Source organism: Lepidochelys olivacea (genome assembly GCF_965140295.1).
Source record: "Lepidochelys olivacea isolate rLepOli2 genome assembly, chromosome: 25".
Classification (NCBI taxonomy): Eukaryota; Metazoa; Chordata; order Testudines; family Cheloniidae; genus Lepidochelys; species Lepidochelys olivacea.
This window is the reverse complement of record NC_140435.1, coordinates 12,995,444-13,018,505: the sequence shown is the minus strand read 5'-3', so window position 1 is coordinate 13,018,505 and position 23,062 is coordinate 12,995,444. Positions and strand designations below refer to the sequence as shown.

General features: G+C 47.4%; 1 protein-coding gene across 1 annotated transcript; it reads right to left on the bottom strand.

The window, feature by feature from the left end:
• Window positions 1–141: 141 nt before the first annotated feature.
• LOC311512933 (disintegrin and metalloproteinase domain-containing protein 10-like) lies at window positions 142–22,683 on the bottom strand. Its single transcript, XM_084614392.1, has 16 exons — window positions 22,587–22,683; window positions 19,553–19,703; window positions 17,980–18,098; window positions 17,067–17,225; window positions 16,480–16,571; window positions 14,845–14,967; window positions 13,510–13,602; window positions 13,029–13,197; window positions 12,199–12,359; window positions 9,187–9,358; window positions 8,189–8,333; window positions 6,363–6,546; window positions 5,368–5,467; window positions 4,742–4,962; window positions 4,227–4,323; window positions 142–1,179 (listed from the first exon to the last, which is right to left on the bottom strand). The coding sequence occupies exons 1-16, from the start codon at window positions 22,654–22,656 to the stop codon at window positions 1,043–1,045; spliced, it is 2,193 nt and encodes a 730-aa protein (XP_084470518.1). The 5' UTR covers window positions 22,657–22,683; the 3' UTR covers window positions 142–1,042.
• Between the last annotated feature and the right edge of the window lie 379 nt (window positions 22,684–23,062).

The window sequence follows — 23,062 nt, the reverse complement described above, 5'->3', positions numbered from 1 at the left end:
CGTGGGTTGGTGTTAGCATGCAGGCTTTGTAGTCATTGGTGGTTTTTATTACAGTAGTGCCTACAGGCCACAAAGGAGATCAGGGCCCCACTATGCTGGTGCTGTACACACACACATACACCTTCCGTAAAGAGCTTACAGTCTAAATAGACCCTTAATAAACTTCATCCATCTAGAAAGTGAGTGCCAACTATTTCAGTGCTATGTAACTAAACAAAAACAAAAATCCTAGGACAATTAACCAGCCACTCACAGTATGAAAAGCTCTGGCCCAAGAACAGATTTTGCAAATTACTGTAGAACTCTATCAAATGGAGAGGAAGGGGGCTTTTACCCCTTACTGCCCTAAGAATGTTAAACTGTGGAAGTGACAAGGGGTTTTTGACACATTATCCCAGGCCATGTCCCCCCAATACTGAATAATTTTGATCTTGCAGCACTGAATCTATTGATCATAGATGGTCTCTTATGGCCTCAAAATCTATAGGATTCAGTGGGATTACTCCTATAGAATAGCCTGTGAGGTAAGGATGGCCAAATCAGACTCTTCTTTAGCAAAGGGGGAAAATTAGATATCCTACATGAAAAGTGTCAGACTTCAAAAAATATATATTTAACGTGAAATTCCTTATTTGAGAACGTGATACACAAAATGATTTATTTGGCCCAGTAAAAGCAGTAGCAGATAAGTTTTCTCTTCTCTCCTCCATTTCTTCTAATAGCTGATCTCTAAGTACTTTACAGACATTATCTCTCCCCGTACCTTTGAAGCAGGCAGGAAGAAGAGTCACAGGCAGAAGGGACTTGGCAAAGGTACTCAGCAAATCAGTGGCAGATCAAGGAATGCCTTTATGCATAAAGTACCTATTGTTCTAGTGGCGGGAGGCTGGATGCTGAGCCTGTTTGAAAAATCTGGTCACTTGTTTTAGGTGCTTAAATGGGAGCTGAGCTTTTCTGAAAAAGCTGCTCCAATGTATTGCTCATGTGTTCTGGATGGTGATGACCTCCAAGAGCAGACTTGAATCAGGATGATGTGTATCTGCTATATTATGGTCTCATACTCCTGGTGCGTCGTTTCAATGTAGAGCTCCTCGTGTTCCCAGTATATTAATGTTTGCCTTTTCTCAGGTTGCTGGCTGAGTGAGTTCTTCTTGACCGTGCACTTCATGCTTTTCTCTTCTAAGTAAAAGATAAAAATGCAACAACCATCATCAATGATTCTTGTAGAGCCGCTCGCCTATTGTTAGGTAACCAGGTGGTAATACCATGGATGAACTAACAGCTGCATCTCTAATTCCCCCTGTGGATGCATGGCCTATGACCAAAAGCAAACAGTGGTGAAAATTTGGATTTATATTTGGATTCTGAACCCTACCAATGACAAAATGTTTGGAGCTAGAGTTCTTGTCTGAGCCCTTCTCTACTTGTGGGTTTACCCAGATGCAGAGGCTCAGTTTGCTTCTGATTTGGAGGAGCATCTTATGTGGTGGCTTTTCTTGGCCATTGTCAGAAGACAGGATGCTAGGCTAGATGAACTATTGGTCTGACCCTGTATTTCCATTCTTATGTTAAGGGTTTCATAGAGAATGGAATCCATACAATGAAGCCTTTGTGCACAGAAATCTTGCAAAGGAATAACTGTAAATGTCTGGACAGCTGAGCTATCCCAGACCTGTGAACAACTACATAAACATGTTAAAACCAGCATGGAACTTCATTAAGGCCCTGGATTACTTGATATTTGAGGAACTCTTAGAGGCTTTGATCTGTGTCCTCTTAACAGATTCTCTGCAGTATTCTGTGCTTAAGGGAGTAGCAAAGTGAAATGTGCTAGAATCACTCAGGTCTCTGCCTGCCAGTCTGACTTGAGGAAAATTCCTTCCTGACGCCAAATATGGCAGTCAGATCCTGAGCACATGGCATGAGACCTATCAGCAAGATACCTTGGAAACAATTCTCTGTAGTAGCTCAGAGTCCTCCCCATATAGTGTCCAGTCTCCGGCTGTTGGAAATATTTGCTAACAGCTGTTGCAAATGGGCAACATGCCATTGTAGGAGACCTCATACCATCCTCTCTCTAAATGTCTTAAGCTCAGTCTTGAAACAAGTTAGATTTTTTTGTCCCCACTATTCCCCTTGGAAGGCTGTTCCAGAACTTCATTCCTCTGATGGTTAGAAACCTTCACCTAAACTTGCTGGCCAATTTACATCTGTTTGTTCTTCTGCCAACATTAGCCCTTAACTTAAATAACTCTTCTCCTTCCCTGGTGTTTAGCCCTCTCATGTATTGCCTATGGGTTTGAACTAGAGTAACCAGTGGACTCTCTGTAACTTGAAGTCTTTAAATCAAGATTTGAGGACTTCAGTAACTCAATTGGAGGTTATGGGCCTATTACAGGAATAGATGGGTGAGGTTCTATGGCCTGTGATTGGCAGGAGGTCAGACTAGACAATCATGATGGTCCCTTCTGGCCTTAAGATCTATCAGTTCATGAGCGCAAAGGCAATGGAGATGAACGTACAAAGATCTATGGTGCAGTACCTTAGGAGCACGTGACACTGGACCATAGCTATATGGGTAAGAGGCTGAGAAAGGAGAAGCTGGTCCATTAGTGGGGTGGGGGCAGGAGTTGTGTTATGGGAGCAGTGGGCAGAAGGGGTGTGTATAGGGAGCACACATGAGAGAGAAGACTATTGTATGTGGGTAAGGCAAGGTCTGGTGGAGGGAGGGAAAGCAGCTGCATGGCCTTAAGAGCCAGTCAGTGGCCTCAGAGTCTGCAATGTTCAGCTAGGGAAGACCTCTGGGGAGCCCAGCATGAAAGAGCAGCCATCCCGTATGTGCAGCATCTTCCGCAGCATCATATCTGCCCCAGGGGCTGTTCCAGATGCCCCAGGCATGGTCAGATTTGGCAGGCTCCAATGATGGCATAGGAGCCCAAAGCCAGGTAGCCATTCACCTGGCCTGGAGAGGATGTGACAGTTCCTGGTAGTGGCAGAGGCTCTCTCCCATTCTGTCTGTGGCGTAGCTGAACGGGCAAGTGTGGTCGGTTTCTTGGCTGCATTCTGACAAGGGGCAAAAGGTTGCCGCTTGCAACTATGCAGGTCTGAGGTCACCACTGATGTGAGGGGAAGGATGCAAGAGAGTGGGCTAATGGGAAAAGTGTAAGGGAATTCAGCTCATTAACAGTTGGATCTCATAATGGTCCCCCCTGAAATTTTCACCTGGGTGCAAGTTAAGGGCTCTTCACCCCCTAGCAGATATAAGCACAGTGGTAGCTTCCATGTGTAGCCTACTGGATGTATTAGGTTAAGAAATAAGTAGAAATTAGACTTTGGCCTCAATTAGGCTAATACAGAGGAGTATGGGAAATTGAGTTGGCAAGAGCAAAAGTGAGAGAGAAGTTGTAGCTAGTAAGATGAGAAAATTGAAGTTAGCAAGAACATAAGCCAGGGTTATGTTGTGGTTAAAGCTGGTTTTAGCAGGGTTTTTAAATGAGTGTTTTTGAGAATTGTGGCTGTTTTAGGAAAATGCTATCTATACTGAGAGTATGGGAAAGACGTTGGTGCAGCTGTTGATTTCACTCATGTAACGTAAAGAGGTGGTGGAAATGTAGATATGGTACTCGGTAGGTTTTAATGTTAATTAGTCTTATAATGGGTTAGAAAAAGGAGTGGCTTTGCTAAATTGGAGAGAGCTCCAGTTAACACCAAAAGGGTACCAGTAGGTTACAGGGTTATAAGGCCGTACTTCATTCTGTTAGTGGACTGACCCACCATTCCGTCTTCGAATGGAAGTATAATGGTAGTACCTGCATAAATGGTAATTGTGCACATTTGCTTAACTACTGCTTCTTTTAAATGAAGTTTGATTCTATCATTCAAAGTATTATCCAGGGTCCTCTACAAAATTATATTGTCTGTAACTGACCTGGAGGCTCAAACCTGAAAACTCAGTTTGGTTGACTGCCTCCTTAGCTTTGACAATATTAATTGGGAACATTTAAAAATCAAGGTGACACGTGGCTCCTCTGATGGTGCTGGGTTGTGTGTGTAGCCCAGCAACAGTTGTCAGTGTGGTGTCGTTTGAACAGGAGGTGTCAGCTACATCAGGCTGTATTTTTCCCTGACCGTTTCTGGGACAGTGCTTGCTGATGATGAGCTTACCCTGCCTGAGAAAGCAAGGAGCGGACTGGACTGAGCGGGAGTTGCTTAAAGCAGTTACTCGCCTTTTTCGCTTTCAAGCGTCCTTCCGAAGAGGAAGACTGTGCCGGCCATCACAGCTGCCAAAGTCAGGATCATCAAGAGCACAGCCCACCAGCGCGTCTGAGGGACAAAACCAGACCAGAACCCTATCACAAGGGCCATCTGAGCACCTTCCATCCCAGCGGGAACCAACGAGAGCTCTGAAAACCAAGCCCTGAGTGTATGTCCTCCATGCTCCCTTCCACAGTGATACAATTTCATCCACAGTGCTTTCCAGGCAATTATTCACTCCTGTGAGGGAGGATGTTGTTACCTCCATTTAACAGGTGTGGAACAGAGGAGAGGCAGGTGAATTGCCCATGGTCACAGGTGAGCCCAGGTCTTAAGCCCCCTATGTTAACTGCTCACTCCCCCAATATTTGTAAATCTACAGACCTAGGCCCAGATTCTCAAAGCAGCCGGATTCCCACTGAAAATCTGGGCCCTAGTCGCTGGGGAGGAAATGAGGGGGGAAAAAAAATCTCATGCAGCTGCTTACCTTCATCCAGTCTGATACATCCTGCAGCTCAATGAAATCCAAGATGGAATTCTTCACCCTGGCTATGGGCCCATCTTCGTCCACAAGCCGACAGACGTGAAACTTATCGCAGTAGCCCGTCCTGTCCCTGCAGGGCGTGCCTGGGGTCAGTGGGATGTGCGTGCCGTTGAAGTGATGCTGCAGCAGAGCAGAGGATGTACTGGCACATGTGTCCACTTGGCCTAGAGCAGGGGTTTTGAAAAGCACGACTCCAGGGTTCAACCTAGATACGCATGCCGTTCTGCCGGCTCGTCGTATGCTGGAGCATCGGGGCTGTCTCAGATGCGTACAAATAGATCAGTGAGCACCCTGGAGAGCTTTAGTCCTGTTATAAAAGGAAGCTTTGGGGTTGCTTTTTTACCTCTCGGTAATAAGGCCATGCTACGGCCAGCAAAGGTTACTGTGTCAGGGCATCCTGCTCTAATACATTCCCCTGAGCTGCTGGCTCTTAAAGTCCACTGATAGCATAGAGCTGGCAACTTTGACCCCAGCCCTTGTCCTCCCTTGACCCCGGCCACTCCTCCTCCTCTCACTCTAGGAAAAAGCCACGCAGGGGCTTTTTTCGGGCAGCCAGACAGATTGCATACCTGGCTGCTGGCAGCATACGTGGCATTTCTCCTGCCTGGATGTGCTAACGCAGTCGCATTGCTCCAGGCTGTACTTGACGCAGAGTGATCCGAGGCAGAGCTACAAGGAAAGGAATAAGCGATGGGATTTATGTGGGGGAGGGAGGTTACCCAAGGTGAGGGATCTGTCCGGAGCAGAGGGACCCAGACCCTCAGTACTGCTTAGGCACCTAACTCTATTGAAATCAACAGGAGTTAGGCACCTAAATACCCCTTTGAGGATTTGTGCCAGCATGCATTCGCTGAAGGACTGAGCTTTTCATACAAATGCTTGTTCCATTTAATGAGGCAGGAAACAAATGTTTCCCCAAGTCCAGTCCAATTGAATCTAATTTCCAGTGGAAGGTACCTGGTTGACTGGATTCCTCCGTTCACCCACAGAACAAGCAGGGCCTCAGCAGCCGCAGAGCAAACCATGAGGGGTGAGAACAGGAATGGCCATCCGGGATCAGACACTGGGTCCATCTAGCCCAGTATCTTCCCTGTGGCAGGGGCCAGAATCAGCTACTTCAGAGGAAGGTGCAAGAAACCCAGGAGCAAGCACTTCTGGCAAACCTGCTCACAGGGAATGTTGGTTCCGCACCCACATTAAAGGGTTCGTTTATGCCCTTATGCAGGATGGTTTAAATCCCTCCCAACACTTTTGTTGCAGCTCTGGAAATTCCTGCTATGTAAAGGTTCAATCCCCTTTGTGACTTCTGCTACACTCAGCCTGAGAGATCTCTAGTGGCATTGAGTTCTATGGGCTAATTGTGCCTAACGTGGGGAAAGCTAACATTCCTGCTGCCTGTGCTGGACCGGCCCTGTGGATGATGAAAGGACTGCAGCCTCCAGGCTTGTCAATCATGCACGAACCATGGTTATTGCCCAGCTATTGCTCTGGGTCTTTTCCAGCTCTTAGTTTCTCCAACTGCATCAGGCTCCTGGGGGTGCTTTGGTTAGCTCTGAGGACTAACCCCATTTAAGCAGATCCGTGTCCCCATGCTGCACGGAGTGTAATTGGCTTTGGGAGGGGGAACGGTGCATTCAGCTGTTCGTCCAGAGCAGGTGCTCTCAAAGGTGCAATCAGTCTCCTCATGGCAGAGCTCCCCTTGGAGTTTATAGACACATTCATGGCTGCAGCACAGGCCCTGGCTTGAGCTGGAAGAGCAAGAAATAGTACATGTAAACATATGTAAGTACCCAACAATGTTACTTAGCAGCAGGCTATGACCTGAATCATAACAGCGCTAGGCCAGCTCCCATGCTGCTCCTTGCTCTGGCCAGTGCACGAGACCCTTCCAATTCCTTTTTTAGGTGGGTTTGGTTAGCAGAGGTGGTATTTGTCTGGGGGTTTGAGCTTGGGGCCCTGGGAGCCAGGACCGCTGGGTTCTATTCCCAGCTCTGCAAGACGAGTGGAGACTGGTGGTTAGAGCAGGGGAGAGGGAGTTGGGGCTCTTGGATTCTCTACCCGATTCTGCAACTAACTCGCTATCAAGTCACTTCAACCCAGACCTTCCAAGGGATTTAGGAACCTAAATTGATTTCAAAGGGAGTTAGATGCCTAAATTCGAGGAGCTGGGCTGTTGCCTCTGCCTCTGTCAAATGGGTCTAATACACAGAGGGGCAGGGATTAAATAACAAATGTTTATAAAAAGAAAAGGAGGACTTGTGGCACCTTAGAGACTAACCAGTTTATTTGGGCAGGTGCTCTGAGATCTCTGGATGATGGTGCTGTAGAAATGGAAGGCAGTGGCCTCCAGAATTAAACGGGAGAAGCAGCCAAGCCTAGTAGTGTAACTGTACCCACAGCCAGCCTTTCCCCCAGTATTGACTCAGGGGAGGTACAGAGACTGTAAAGGGCTGGGGAGGGGGCAGCCGCCTTGGAACAAACCCCAGGGGCTTTGATTGGGCAGGAATTAAACACATCCTATGATTGTTACTCTGCCTCCCTGCCCTGTCTGGCTTGTTCATCTCCACCTGCAGTGCCTTGTAGGCTGGAAGCTCTTTCAGGCAGGAGCTGCCATTTCCTAGATGTTCATGAAGCCACCTGAGCTCTCCCAGGAGAGGATGGTTCTGTGATTTAAGCATCAGGTCTGAAAATGCCTAGACACCATGGAATCACAGGGTCAGATTCATGGTGCCATGTTCCACGAGCTTTATTACGTGGGGGCCTCTTGGATGGTTTTTGTAATTAACACAGCTCACTCCCTGCAGTGACCAGAGAGGGCAAGAACATGCCCTCAAAATGCACCTTTTAAGTGACTTTTGGTATCTCCAGCAAACTGCCATGTGCGGGATTTTGGAATGACTGTAAAACAAGTGCCCCCTGCAGAGTCTGCATGGAAGGGGAAAGAACCATTGATCAGACACTGTAGATCAGTGGTTCTCAACCAGGGGTACGTGTACCCCTAGAGGTGCACAGGCGTGTTCCAGGGGGTCCATCAGCTCATCTAGCTATTGGCCTAGTTTTACAACAGGCTACATAAAAAGCACTAGCAAAGTCAGCACAAACTAAAATTTCATACAATGACTTGTTTATACTGCTCTATGTACTATACACTGAAGTGTAAGTACAATATTCATAGTCTACTTGATTTATTTTACAATTATATGGTAGAAATAAGAAAGTCAGCCATTGTTCAGTACCAGTGTGCTGTGACACTTTTGTATTTTTATGGCTGATTTTGTCAGCAAGTTGTTTTCTGGTGAGGTGGAACTTGGGGGTACGTGAGACAAATCAGATTCCTGAAAGGGGGACAGACATCTGGAAAGGTGGAGAACCCCTCCTGTAGACACCTACCTGCACTGCACTCCTGGCTTCAGCCTACATCGGATGCCCTCTGGCTCCTTGGCAGCATAGCAGCAAGGGTCAGAGTCATTGTTGCCCACGTCGCACTCCTCCCCTGGATCTACAATTTGATTCCCACAGATGGGGCGGTCAGTTTCTGCCAGGGGAGGAGACAAACAGGGAAAGAGTTGAGGAAGGGACACCATGGTGATGATGGCTCTCTTGAGATGCAGCCCTACCAGGTCAGATCATTGGACCAGCAGGTCTAGCAGTGGCAAACCCCTGATGCTTGGTGACAATATCCAATGATGCCTTAAAGTTGTTTTTTTCAATGATGTGTATTATGGGAAGGGCAGGGGAAGAGCAGAAATTCTTACCTGGCCCCTGTGTCCCATCTGCTTGTGCCCTGATGTGTGAGCTTTGCTTGACCTTTATTTTGAGCATGTTTTGTCCTTGGTCCTAAAATTACTCAGCCCTTTTATAAAGTCTAGCTGCAGTGGATCCCTCTACAGTTGACAGTGTGTTTGTGGAGTCTTTGCAAGTTTACCAGCTGTCAGTTTCATTGAATAACCCCTTATTCCTGTAATACAGTACTGCTGAAAAGAGAAACTGAAGAATCTTCCTTGGACCCTTCCAAATTTTAAATACCCCAGTCAAGACCTCTCTGAATCCATCTATCTGTCCCTTTGCACATCTATCTCTTCTTCCCTCCCTCCCATACACGCACATCTGTCTAATCACCATAATATTCTATTCTATTCTATTCATGAATCATTACCCCATAGTTGAGTTATCCAGATGCCTCACCAGGATAAATAATTCTCGTTTTTGCAAATATCTTGCCATCTGTGAGACTTGCCTCCAACTCTGGTGAAGCAAAACCTACCCCTTTATTATAAATTCCTTCCCAGATTAAGAGCTCTCTCAGCCCTGAGCAAAAAACCAGTAAATTATTTGCAATGCATGCAGGGCAGAATTTAAACAATTCAAACACAGCTACCGGGTCTTACCAACGAAGCACCTGTCCTTCTTTGCTCTTAGGATGTTCCCGATGTATTCACTGCTGCACGGGGAGAATTTGTCATTGTTGTATTGCCATCCGTCTGTGGCGTAGCTGAACATCAGGTAGTTCCCATGCGTGGTGTCGAAGCTGAAACGGGCGCATTCTTTACTTTCATCATGCTGAAACAGAGGATCAGACTCTTTGAATACGGGAAGAGAGATCACGCCGATTCTATTGTCTGAACATAAAAACGTGGTTAGAATCTTAGAGGCCCTTAGATGTTCATATACAGTACAATCCTTTCATGGTATTAATATGTAATAGAATCATAATAATACAGGGCTATAGCACATTTCAACCCAAATTATTTCACAGACTTTATACAGAGAGTCAGTGTCATCTAGTGTCTTAGGCTTCAAGAGCCCTGGGCTCCAGTCCTGGCTCTGCCCTCACGTGCTGGGTGACCTTGGGCAAGTCCCTTCCCTGCTCTGTGCCTCAGTTTCCCCTCCCACCCTTTGCCTTGCCTATTTTTAATAAAATCCAAGAAAACACCCCCCAGCCTCTTTCCCAAGCAGAGTTCTGACCCCAAAAAGGGAGAAGGACCACTGCAAAGTCTGCTAGGGTCTTCACTCTTGTTATTGATTTGACGTGGAAGGTGCTTAGACAGCGGGATAAAACCCTGAGAGAGACAAATTCTTAGACAGTAGGCTCTTCAGAGCAGAGACTGTCTCCTACTAAGGGTATATACAGCACCTAACACAATCAGTCTCTGATCTCAGTTGGGCCCTGTAGCAACACTGCGTTGTCGTTAATATAATTATCTTGCATATTAACAATATATTTGTCATAAATATAAAGGGAAGGGTAAACCCCTTTGAAATCCCTCCTGGCCAGGGGAAAGCTCCTCTCACCTGTAAAGGGTTAAGAAGCTAAAGGTAACCTCGCTGGCACCTGACCAAAATGACCAATGAGGAGACAAGATACTTTCAAAAGCTGGGAGGAGGGAGAGAAACAAAGGGTCTGTGTCTGTCTATATGCTGGTCTTTACCGGGGATAGACCAGGAATGGAGTCTTAGAACTTTTAGTAAGTAATCTAGCTAGGTATGTGTTAGATTATGATTTCTTTAAATGGCTGAGAAAAGAATTGTGCTGAATAGAATAACTATTTCTGTCTGTGTATCTTTTTTGTAACTTAAGGTTTTGCCTAGAGGGGTTCTCTATGTTTTTTAATCTAATTACCCTGTAAGATATCTACCATCCTGATTTTACAGGGGGGATTTCTTTATTTCTATTTTTATTAAAAGTCATCTTGTAAGAAAACTGAATGCTTTTTCATTGTTCTCAGATCCAAGGGTTTGGGTCTGTGGTCACCTATGCAAATTGGTGAGGCTTTTATTCCAACATTTCCCAGGAAAGGGGGGGTGCAAGCGTTGGGAGGATTGTTCATTGTTCTTAAGATCCAAGGGTCTGGGTCTGTAGTCACCTAGGCAAATTGGTGAGGCTTTTTACCAAACCTTGTCCAGGAAGTGGGGTGCAAGGTTTTGGGAAGTATTTTGGGGAGAAGGACGCGTCCAAACAGCTCTTCCCCAGTAACCAGTATTAGTTTGGTGGTGGTAGCGGCCAGTCCAAGGACAACAGGTGGAATATTTTGTACCTTGGGGAAGTTTTGACCTAAGCTGGTAAAGATAAGCTTAGGAGGTTTTTCATGCAGGTCCCCACATCTGTACCCTAGAGTTCAGAGTGGGGGAGGAACCTTGACAATATTATTCATAATACAGTGTGTAATGAACAACAACAACAATAAAGCGATGGCACAGGACTGGTTCACGCAACCAAATGCAGCCACCTCTGGGGTAGAACACAGCAGCCCAACACCAGCCAGTTTCATCATCCACCTGCTGCCATCGCTGATATTTGCTCTCTTCAGTCAACTTTTCCAGCATCTCAGGGATCAATGAGGGTCCTGAGGGAGGACAAAGGCCTGAGGAAGATCCTGCATTCCAGCCCCAGCTAATACAAAAAGCACCATGGGTTCTGTAACGCTTACCCCGTGCAGGCAAGAGCTTGGGTTTTAGCGTCTCACATGGAAGAGCAGCTCATCACAGCACACCAAGTCACAGTGTTGGTCTCATGGAATCTGAGTCCTCTGGTTCAGGGGAGCTAGTTATTGTAAACCCGAGGCCAGCCCCTCGGAATCAGTTACTCTCAGTGCGTCCACACAAGCATAGCTTAGACCAGGAAGGTAAACTCACCCCTCACTACAGTGGCATTGCCAAACTGAGACACAAGCTAGTAACCCGGCAAATCCATCAATGCAACCTCCACGGTTCTTTCACATTACAAATCATAATGAACTAGTACAGAGCCCTGGACTTTGTCAGACAAGCCAATAAGCTACGTCAACAGCCATAGATTAGCAATACAAACCTATCCATTCATGAGCGGAGCTTCAGCCACGCACCTTCCTGGAGGCAGGCTAAAGGTTTTGAACGCTGGCCATTTGGCAGCTTGGCTGTTGCACCCAGTTTCCTCGAAGCAAGAGTTTGAAAAAACTAGGCAACAAGCCCAGGCTGCAAGGTTCGGGGCTGCTCAGAACCCAGGGTTTGTTTCAGACACATTTCCACAACTAAAGTGTATCCCCGTTTAGGGCCTGATCCAAAGACAATGGAAAGATACCCAGTGACTTTACTGGACTTTGGAACAGCCCTGTGGGAAATGAACGTGGGCCAGTGGCTAAGCTATTGGCATAGGGTCCCTCCAGACCTGGGTTCTATGCCAAATTCCCTGTGTGAGCTTGCATCTGCTCTGTACCTCAGTTTTCCTGCCTGTAGAAAGGGGGTGACGGTGCTGACCTGTGTTTGTAAAGTGCTTTGAGATCCCTGGGAAACGCAACGTATTATTGCAGTTTTCTCCGCCAAGCATCTGGTTTGGCGGTTTGTCAAAGGGGAGGCTTCCAGGCCAACTCCTCCGTTTGCTTTTCAATGTCACGCCCACTCTGCAATGCACCCGCTGTACTCACCGGAGCTCCCAGGCTGTGGCCAAGTTCGTGGGCCAGAGTGATATGGAGAATCCTAGGAGGCAAATATTGGCCATATTTCTGCAGCGTGATCAAGCCAGTGTTCAGAGACACCTCCTTGTCCCGGAATTTCCTGTGCTTGGAACATATTCCCCCCAAGTCACCTGAAACAGAAAGGAAAACTAAACGGTCTTGGTGACGCAAGCCGGGAAAGCAGGGAGCAAAGCACCTGGGTCTGGAAGCTGCTCAGAATGCAGAACTCCTGCCAATTTCAAGCAGGTGTTCTGCGCTTGGACCAGCTACAGGTCTGGGCCTGTGGGATGGTGTAAAAGACAAAGTCTCAGACTGTTGACCTAGCGCAGTAGGGCCCTGTTCATGGTTGGGGGCTTTAGGTACTACATGAATATTAACAGCAGTAGCGGGTTTCAGTTTCCTATCAGTGATGCAGAGAGCGTGCGTGTTCCAAGTGCTGCTGGTTTATAACACCTGTCCTTGAACAGAGGTGGTCACAAACCACATGCAGGCAATGCCTTTGTCAGAACTCGCTGCCCAAACTCCAATGCCCCAAGCAACTCGTCCCCAGTAATCAACTCTAGTTAGAGACACGCAGAGCGGAAACTCTCTTGCTATTTGCAACAGCTCCCCCACGTGAATCCACATCACAAAACCAACCACCACCACATTTCTGTAACCACTGCACCCTGAGCACAGGCTAAGGAAAAGAACACTTAAGACTGTGTGTAACCGTGCCACCTGGTGACGTCAATAATAACAATGATCCCACTTATCATTGGACAAAACATTATACAAATAACCGAAAAGCTCCTTCTGACCAGCTTGTCCATTAAAAGCAATCCCAAGAACTCCGCTGTAATCCCTGTCAGTGAGGAGGTAGGAGAGACAATAGCTATTCCAGTTGGACTTGGAGTGCAGCATCAGCAGCATTTCTGGGCCGATGAAAGGTGACTCCATAGAACCAGAAGGATCGTTCTCCTGGATTATCTGCAGAATGGACACAGCACAAGCCAGCCAGGCGGTTACTGCCTGCAACGCAGAGCAGGGGAGATTGTTCCGAGTCACATTTCACAGAGTCCGCCCAATGAAACCTGCAGTTGCTACCATCATAAATTAGATTTGACTGCGCACCCTGAGCGTGAAGGACCCCTGACCCATCCAGGCCCCTTCAAATCACCTCGTGTCATGCCAGTTTTCATTCACCTCCACCCTGCCCGCTAGAAATTTCAATCTGAAATCCATATGCGCTGGCGTTTGAGTTTTGAGACAAACCCAGCCCCAAGCGCCCAACTGACTTACGTCCAGGGTTTTCACTTTGAAGTCGATGTGCCTGATACCATCAAAATTTGCACCTTCGTAAATTGCATTCACGGCTTTTATGTAGCTAGCAATCTGCAGGGGAGACAAATGTTCATATGACCAAAAAACCCCAGCGCTTTTTGTGACTGGAGCAGGACTCAGAAGATCTGGGTTTTATTCCTGACTCTGCTATGGGCCTGCTGGATGACCTCAGGCAGGTCACGTCAACGATATGTGCCTCGGTTTTCCCCTCTGTAAAATGAAGCTCATGATACTGACGCCCTTTGTGATGCGCTTTCAGATCTGCTGATAAAAGGCACTCGATGAGAGGGAAGGATTATTTTTATTCTCCTCACGTGTGAACTGATGGAAAGCATAAAGAAAAATGCAGGTAGCAGGTCTTATTGTTCTTGCTCTGATGGGAAAAGAAAGGATTCAGCTTTACAGAAGGTTAATCCACAATCGAATGGACATCGCTTTAGGAAAATGCTACAGCAAGCCCCACAGGGCAGTTCCCCTGACAATAATATACCTAAAATATCTTCTTATTTCTAGGGCAGTTGTCCCTAAAGGCCCCATCCATGATCAGAGCCCATTGTGCTAGATGCAGGACACAGCGCTTGTAATCTACATGGGCAAGGGAGACAAAGGAATTATTATTATCCACATTTTACAGGTGGGGACCTGGGACCCGGAGAGATTAAGTGACTTGCCCTATGTCATCCAGGAAGTGATAAAAGAGACAGGAATTGACCGCAGATCTTCTGAGTCCAAATCCAAAAAAAACCTCTTAAGCATAAGTTGATGCTGCTTTGTAGTTTCAGTTGTAGAGCTCACATCTCCAAGACCTGGTCCACACTTAAAAATTAGATCAACCTAGCTAGAGGGCTCAGGGCTGTGAAAAAATTCACTCTCTGAGCACTGTAGTTAGGTTGAACTAACCTCTGCCGTAAACATGGCTAGGTTGACAGAAGAATTCTTCCATCCATCTCTTGGACAGGTGGATTACCCTCATCAATGGGAAAACCCCTTCTGTTGATGTAGGAAGCTGTGCCACTGTAACGTAGACATGGCCTAACCCCTTTCACAGTGTTGGCTATGTACTGTCAAACAGCTGCCAAGTACCTCCACCAGAGGCGGTTGCATTTCAGTGGTGGGTGAATGGATGGGAGGCGAAGGTGCAATTTTAAACACTGTAACATCATTACAATGGTGACGTTTTATACAACAAGACAAGCATTTTAGAAGCATGATATTTGTCAAATTTTCTTTTTAGATTACACGATGAAAATGAATAAATATTAATTAATTAATTAAAAACACCCAATTTCTTACCTGAGCAATCACTGCTTCAATGGTGCCAAATCTTTGGTAGAACAAGTAGTCAGCTTGAAGGTACAGCAGGCAGGACGTCCTAGAATAATCCAGACTCCTTCTCCGCCTCTCCAAGGTTTCTCCCTTTTCGGCAAGGGTTAAGAAGTGTGTAGAAAGATCCTCAATTAAAGTCGAACAAAACAGAAGCAACTTCATTTAGGAACATAGGCCCTGATTCAGCAAAGCCAAGGGGATTGATGCGGGTGTATAAAGTCAAGTGTGTGCTTAATGCTCTGCCGAACAGTGATGCTTTGCTAAATCAAAGCCCATGGCACTGACTGAGTGGATCAGACCATTGGTCCATCTAGTTCAGCATCCTGCCTCTGAGAGTGGCCAGAAGTAGCTGGTCCAGTGGAAAGTGCAAGTGGATGTTTATAGACTAGCCTGCCATAATTTGCTCACAGGGGAAATTCCTTCCTAGGATTCACGTTAACCTTTGCATTCCAGTTCAGTTCATCTGGGTTCCCATCCTGAGACCCGCCTTCCAAACCAACCCAAAACTTCAAAGCCAAGTTCAGCTGAAAGCCACCCACATTTTGGCTGGGGTCCGATGGAAGCCAGAGATTGTTGAGCGGCTGACTGGCAAACCACAATGAAGCGTGTTTCTAGGCTTTCGCCTCCCTCTGCAGCATGGGGCATAGGTCACTTGCTGGGAACATCTGGACATATTCCCACCTAAACAATTCCCTGCCATGCAGGGGCATTGGGCAACGGTGCACCTCAGTCTCTCTTGCTCTTTGCCTGTGGTAAACAATAGTTTAGTCTCCTGAGGACTGGGGTGCTTTGATCTAACTAAGGTTACTGGGCTCAGTATAGGGGTATCTGAGTGAAATGTAATGGCCGGTGATATACAGGAGGCCAGACTAGATGTATCTAATGATCCCTTTGGACCTAAAACTCTATGAAACCATGAAATGAAAATCATGAAGCTTGGCCCAGGGTTTTGGAGTTATAATTTGTCTCAAGACTCAGGGATTTTGTTTGCCTGGACTAAACTGAATATGGGCTCGAACAACTGCCTCTCCCCACCCCACCCCCTCCATCCTAACTGTCCCAAATAAAGCTATTTCGTGTTTTGAAATTTCAATGAACTTTTGAATTGGGGTGAGGAGAAGCAGGGAAAACCTGGTGAGGACATGTTGTTTGCAGTCCCCCCGCAACACACACACTTTTTGTCTCCAGCTTGCAGAAATTTTTTTTTTTATTTCAAATTTCGGACAAAATTGCGAATTTCAAAAATTCACCCCAAAACTTGGGGAAATGTTTCAATTTTTTTTTTAAACCAACCCACTCTTCTCCCAGATGCAGAGGAAGTTCTGAGCTGGACCCCACACTCTCTGCCATGTAATTAGCCTCTTGTCTCTTTCTCACGGGGAACCTACAGACCATACCAGTTAGCTAGGAAAGAGAGCCCCATGGCTCTGAAAAGCTAAGGCCTTAGAATTCCATCATGTCACATTCTACACAGACATTGTATTCACTGAATTCAAAGCAATCAATGCCCCAGGCAGTCTTTTTTTTTTTTTTTTTTTTTGCAGCACAATCATAGTTTGAAATTATTTCCGCTTAAGATGCTTCTCTTCAATTTCACTTCACCTTTAACTTTAGCTCTTGCTGGAAATTCTGCAAGACCTGATGTGTTCTCCGAGTCAAAGAAGCAGAGTCTGGATCTTCTAAAATGGAATAATCTAGAGCAGAAATTCAGATGTTACTCAAAGAAATATCACAAGTTGGCGATACGCAAAATGAGTGACATCACTTCCAAACACCCATGGGCAATATTGAGATTGCTTGTGGAGGGGGATTGTGCATCAGGACTCCTATTCCCAGCTCTGGGAGGGCAGTGAAGGCCAGTGGCTAACGCAAGGGTGGATTGGGAGTCAGGACTCCTGGGTTCATTCCCAGCTCTGCCACTGACTAGCTGGATGACCGTAGGTGTGTCAGTTCATTTCGCTGTGCTTCAGTTTTCCCATGTGCAAAATGGAACATCATAATGTACCGTTGAAAGGGGATTTACAAGTCTTAATTACTGTATTCAGTGTTTACGAAATCCTTTGAGGTCAAGAGGGGAAAAGCGTTGTTATTGAAGTGCAAAGGGAACAGGCCAAGAGGGCAGGGGAGACTGAAGTGCCAAGAATAGTTTTACTAGGCTCAGTCATGCCAAAGCCCAGTCAAGGACTCACCGATGTCGCTTTCATGGTGGATGAGAGCATGGCCTGGAGACGTCGCATTGCTGACAGATGCGCCGGGAGCCTCCACGTAGTAGGTGCCATTCTTGGTTCTGATAAACCCTTCAAAAAGGCCATTGATGATGGCACCGTGGCAGAAAGATCCAGGCTCATCTGTTTTTCAGGCATCCAGACATAGACAATGAGAAGGAAGGCTTGACCTGGTTCTCCCCAGTAACTGAAGGGCCTGCCTGGGGTTAATAACTACTGATCAGCTGCTCGTATCTGGGATGGGACTGACCCCTGGATTCCAGGTATAGCTCATCACCAAGGTGTGGTGCAAAATGCAACATTATTCCGGAGCTTATTGCCACGGCTGTTGCAGCAGGGAGGGCATGTAACCCTCTGCCCCTGCCAATTCTAGCACTCTGAGCTTGCCACAGCATTCAGGCTCCAGCATCGCTCGTTGCTGGGGAGGGTTTGCCTGCTACGATGGCCACAGGGGATCAAATCAACAGGCTCCCTGTCCTCCAGCCTCCCTGCAACTTTCCCAGCCACTGTTGATCCCAACCTTCCAGGGCGCACCAGACTGAACTCAGCCCCCCCGCTATACTGCTAGTCTGCTGGCTGGCTCCTGGGAATATTGGCAGTGCCCGGCATAATCAAACCAGGTGCCCAAATCGCAGTCAGTAAGGATGGGAGCTGCATTAGTGTCTGTGGAATGACTCTGATGGGGGTTCAGTCCGTGTGCCAGCAGGTAGGTGCCCACAGCACAAAACCACCAGCCCTGCTAGCGGGAAGACCTGAAATAGAAGGGACCCTGGAGACGGAGTTTCCCTCTCCTCCAGGTCAGAGGATCAGGCTACATGCCCTGCTCTGACTATCCGATCGCAGAATTTCATTCTGCAGGGCTGTGTCTAATTTTTACCTTGCAAGACACCAGAGTAAATGAAAGACACATCTGCAGGCTCTGAGGTGGCCTTCCCGGTCACCTCGAAGTCTCTGGCGAAAGCACTCGTGTCCCTGCTTAACCGCAGCTTGAACGTCCTGGAAGGTAAGCGAAAAGGAAGAGGGAGTCATAGGACTTCAGGGGTCCTGGTCAGTGACTGGAGCTCCCAGGCGTTACCAGAGTACAAATGACCAGTACTAACAACACTATGCATACACTCGGAAACAGAGCAGAACAGGCAAATGTATTCGCTCAGTTTCTGCAACAAAAGTGAAGGTCCCTACGGTACAGATCACCCTGATTTCTGATTATTATTGGGCTGCAAACGGCAGTAACTTTAAGCCAAGTAGGATTTTACCCATATGCATGCACTGTCCACAAAGACATAGAATAACGTTGTGACACTACATCCCATATTCATCCTGGTAATATTATAGGATATGATTCTGGCATAGTTGTGATGCGTTTTGTACAAGATGGGTCACGTCGGGTGTCATTGGAAAAGCTATGATTTGCTGAATAGGACTATCCTACTTGTATGCGTGTATTATTTTTGTATCTGAAGTTATGACTATGGATCTGCATTTCAAATGGGCTTAACTCTGGAAAATACCCACAGCCAGCCTTTCAGGTACAACAATGAAGAAGCCAGCCAGTGCTAATGGCTCATCAGCAAAGACAATGGGCTATGGAATAGCTTCACGTTCCCGTGAATGTTTCGGCCAGCCTGTAAGTAATGGCGGCTATAACTCCTCAAGGGCCTGTGACCAGACCACATGACTCTGAACTCCATTCTGGGATGTCAGTATTTTTCCACAACCTGTCTGGCAACCAAGTTTGAAACAAAGGGTTCCTGTCACATGCTAAAGCTATATAAGGCAGGGAGTGACATCATCGGTCTTTACTCCCCCACAACCGAACACCTAAGAGGAGCTCCAAAAGAAGTGGACTTGGAAAGTGAGTGGAGATCCCAAGCTGCAAAGCAAACGCAGCTTGTTCCTTAAGAATCTGCAAGCCTGCTTGTATCATCAGCCAGGGTGAGAATTTGCTAATTCAAACCCTATCTTTCTAGGATTTTAGGCTTAGTTTGCATTTTTGTTTATTTACTAGGCAATCTGCTTTGATCTGTTTGCTATCACTTAAAATCTATCTTTTTGTAATTAATAAACTTATTTTTTGTTTTAATCTAAACCAGTTCGTTTGGAGTGAAGGGCGTGGGAATCTTAGCTCAAGGGGCTGGAGCTGTTGCATTTCCTCCCCACATTGAGGGAGGGGCGACCTCTATGAGCTTACGCTGTGCAGTCCCCTGGGCAATGCAAGACGGTAAAATTTTGTGTTTATACTCCAGCCAGGGGTGCGTGGCTGGTCAGAGAGCCTGCATGTAACTGCAGCAGGGTGTGTCCCTGCCAGTGTGAATGCTGGTGGAAGTGTAAGACCGGGAGTGGGTCCAGCAGCTTGTCACAGCAGCACAGTGTAAGAGGGAGCTCAGGCTGGTGGGTCAGGGGGGCTCAGTTTCAGGTGGCACCCCGGGGGGAACCCATCACCCACGTACCTCTGATAGGCTTGGAATTCTAGCTGAATGATTTTGTCATGCTCTTCGGTGGCTCTTTTTGCCCTCTGATGCATCGATTCTAAAGCCGCTCTGTCATAAGCCACTTTCTCCCGGTACTTTACGAACGACCTTAAATACTCAACGCTCTTGACTAACAAGGGCGGGAAAAGACATAAAAAATGAATGCAGGTTTTGAAACGAGTAGGTTTGCATTTTCTCTATTACTTGAAGAGGAAGAAATGGTCTGGTGGTTAAAGCACAAGGCTTCCCAGCTGGGAACTCGGGGGGGTGTCTGCACTGCAGCTGGGAGCAAACCTCCCAGCCTGGGTAGACTGACTCGTGCTAGCTCCACTCAAACTAGCATGCTAAAAATAGCCACGTGGACATGGCAGCATGGGTAGACGCTCAGGCTAGCTGCCCACGTCGATGCCTGCCTGACACCCTGAGTCTGAGCTGGGCTGGCTAGCCTGGGTACAGCTGCCTCTGCCATGGCATCCACACGGCTATTTTCAGCCAGCTAGCACGTGTCCAGCTACCTGGGCTACAAGCCACGCTCCCTTGTGCTGTGTAGACAAACCTGAAGAGGCTTGTGTTCCATTCCTGACTCTGCCAGAGCTTCCGTGTGCGACTTTGTTCCCTCGGTTTCCCCATTTGTAACAGCAGCAGTGCTCGTGAGACTTAAGGGTGACCTCGTCGCGTACAGTGTTAGAGGTGGGTGAGACTTAAATAACCCCCTGAATAAGCCCTCTCCGAGCCCTGCTCCCTCAGCAAAAATCTGCTGGTCTTGGATAAACCTGACTTGCTGGCTCTCCGCAAAGGGCTCGCGACTGCAGTCCCTGCAGAAGCAAAACAGTTCTGCCTGCACAAAGGCTGCAGTGACCTCGCACAAAGGTTCAGCTCAGGTGTGTGGTCCCTGAATGCAATTCTCCCCTTTCCCTCCACAAAGTCCCTGCATTACTCCCTCTCCTCGAAGACCCCAGTACGTGGATGGACATGGGTACCCCAGCACACACAGGAACTGGCAGTAGCTCTAGCTACTAAATAAGTAAAGATGGGGGGGGGCAAAAGTGTGAGGGGGGAGCAACGTTCTTATTTCAGTTGGTTTAAAGAAAACCAGATCAGGAAAATTTAAATCCACTGTTTTCCATGTGGCAGGACAAACCTCGGTTTATAAAATTAAAAGAAACCCGGAGCTAGTGTTAAAAATGGGACTGATTTTTGCCGTTGTTGAAAAGAGCTGTTTGGAGTTATCAGACCCCCTCAGGCACAGAAGCCCCACCCTGCCTGCTCCATGCAGAGGCCTAGACAGGCTGGGAGTGGGAGAGAGTCTCTAGCCAGCTACGGTCCTGACATGGCCCCCATGGCTGTAGTGGCTGAGCACCTCACCGTCTTTAATGTATTTATCCTCACAACTCCCCTGTGGGCTAGGGCAATGCTATTGTCCCCAGTTACCAATGGGGAAACTGAGGCACCGACAGACCAGGGCCTAGATTCTCAAAGGGATTTAGGCATCTAAGTCCCATTGAAATCAGTCAAAGTTAGGCAGCTAAATCCCTTGGACTTGCCCAAGGTCACAGAGAGTTTGTGCCAAAGCAGGGAATTGAATCAGGTCTCCTGAGTCATAAACCACCTCACCATCCTTCCTCCCTTCACCCCTATGCTGCTTGTTTCGGAGCTGCCAGAGGCGGCTCTGCTCCCCAGAGTGGGGAGCAGGAACCACTTCTTTCCAGGAATGTGGAGGAGGATGCAGACTTCAGATGGACACAGGGGCTGGTCCCCTGTGGTGCAGAATGGGTGTATAACACTACTGTCCTGGCCTTGCCTACACGAGCAAGTTACATGGGCTTAAGTAGAGGTGTGATTTGAAACTGATTTACCAAAGCCAGTGCAAAGCTCTGCATGGGCTTATTTTGGATATGGGTGTAAAGCAAACTGAAATTAGAGCATCCACAGGGGGGTTGAGCTAGTTTAAAAACCAATTGGCGGTAAACCAATGCAGCCATTCACTGTGTAACATTTTACAAGCACTTTGCACTGGTGCGAATGACAGCACAGGGTGCCAGACAATGGAGAATGCCAGTTCAGTCTTAACACTCAGGGCCCTGACTGTGGGTTCCGCCCCTACTTATCCGGTCAGGAGCTTAGGTGAATAGTCTGGACCAAGTGGTCCAGGTTTCCAGCATGCCTACAAGAAGTTAACTTGGTTGTCGCCTCTTTATTATTCTTCCCTCCGTAACATTTGCTACTAATTACTATTTTTACTGCTGAAATATTCACTGCTCTCTCCTTCAGCCCAGCTGGTGAAAAAGGGCTCTGTGACAATCGTTTTGCAGGGAAACCAGCTGTTTATTGGCTCTTACGGATTCTCAGATCAAACGTGCTCCATTTCCTTTCACCTCCGGAGAGGTCTGATCCTGAGGCTCAGATCCCCAAAGGTATTTAGGCCCCTAACTCCTGTTGAAACCAGTGGGAATTAAGCATTAACACCAGCAACTCCCACCCAAGTCACACCAGGATCAAGCTACCAGAAGTGAGTGGAAAGCTCGGTGGTTAACATGGAATGCCAGGAGGCAGGACCTCAGCTGGTGACTTCACTAGGGCTACACCAGGTTTCGCAAGCTCCCGGTCAGGCCCACTATGTTTCAGATCAGGTGCTTTTTTTATTATCTACAACGGGTTCACTGAAAATCTCTAGGACTGGCCTCAGAAGTCGGTCTCATGAACCGTTAGGAATGTCGAGCTCAATTCTCCCCTTGTGCTACTTTCACACTAGTCTTACATCATGGGCTGCAGAGGCTACTCCGCATTTACACCAAGGCCGGATTGCACTCACGCGCCGTAACTTTGGCAGACTACTTCCCTGCTTGCACAGGAGCCATTATGAGAGCTAACTAAGCAATCCCGACGGGACCTGGCTTGGTTCCTTTGCGAACACGGCAGCCTCTCTGCTGTGAGGAAACAGCATTTGCAGTCACTCCTTGCTGCACTTCTCAGATATCAAACCAAGGGAAAAAGGAGCAAAAAATCAGCCTACCTGAGCCGCCACTTTGGGCAATGACCAGGCTGCACAGCGTCAAACTAGCAAAGCACCGAGAAGCAATCATGGCGTTGGCAGAGGTACCGTCCGTTTGAGGCGCGTCAAGCGAAGGGATTCTTCACCCCAGGGCGTAGTTTACAGGGAAATGCATCATCACTCATGACCCTGCCTGCACAGACTTGCTTAGAAGCGCTGAACAGTTTGCATTCTAGGGGTGAGATTTTTTTCCAAAACAGGCAGGCGGCTGCCCCTGCTCTCCTCCCATTGACTTCACTGGGAGCAAGAGTGAACCTAGCATTGAATTCTCAAAAAACCCTTCAGCGTTGGGCCTTCATTCAGCAGTTTAGGTTTGTCTCCTTTAACGGGAGTTAGAATTGCTTTATTTTCCCACTGGGGCTTTTACGTACTTCAGCTGATTTCACGTGAGAAGAGGGAAAAGCTAGAGACCGTTGGGAAACTTGTCCTGCTATTGC

Excerpts from the sequence above, each read along its gene's own strand:
- LOC311512933 (XM_084614392.1), bottom strand. The coding sequence starts at position 22,656 with ATGATTGCTTCTCGGTGCTTTGCTAGTTTGACGCTGTGCAGCCTGGTC. Across the intron at positions 16,572-17,066 it reads CCACCATGAAAGCGACATCG|ATTATTCCATTTTAGAAGAT; the intron begins GTGAGTCCTTGA and ends TTTCTGCTCTAG. Across the intron at positions 5,468-6,362 it reads CACGGATCTGCTTAAATGGG|CTCTGCCTCGGATCACTCTG; the intron begins GTTAGTCCTCAG and ends CTTTCCTTGTAG.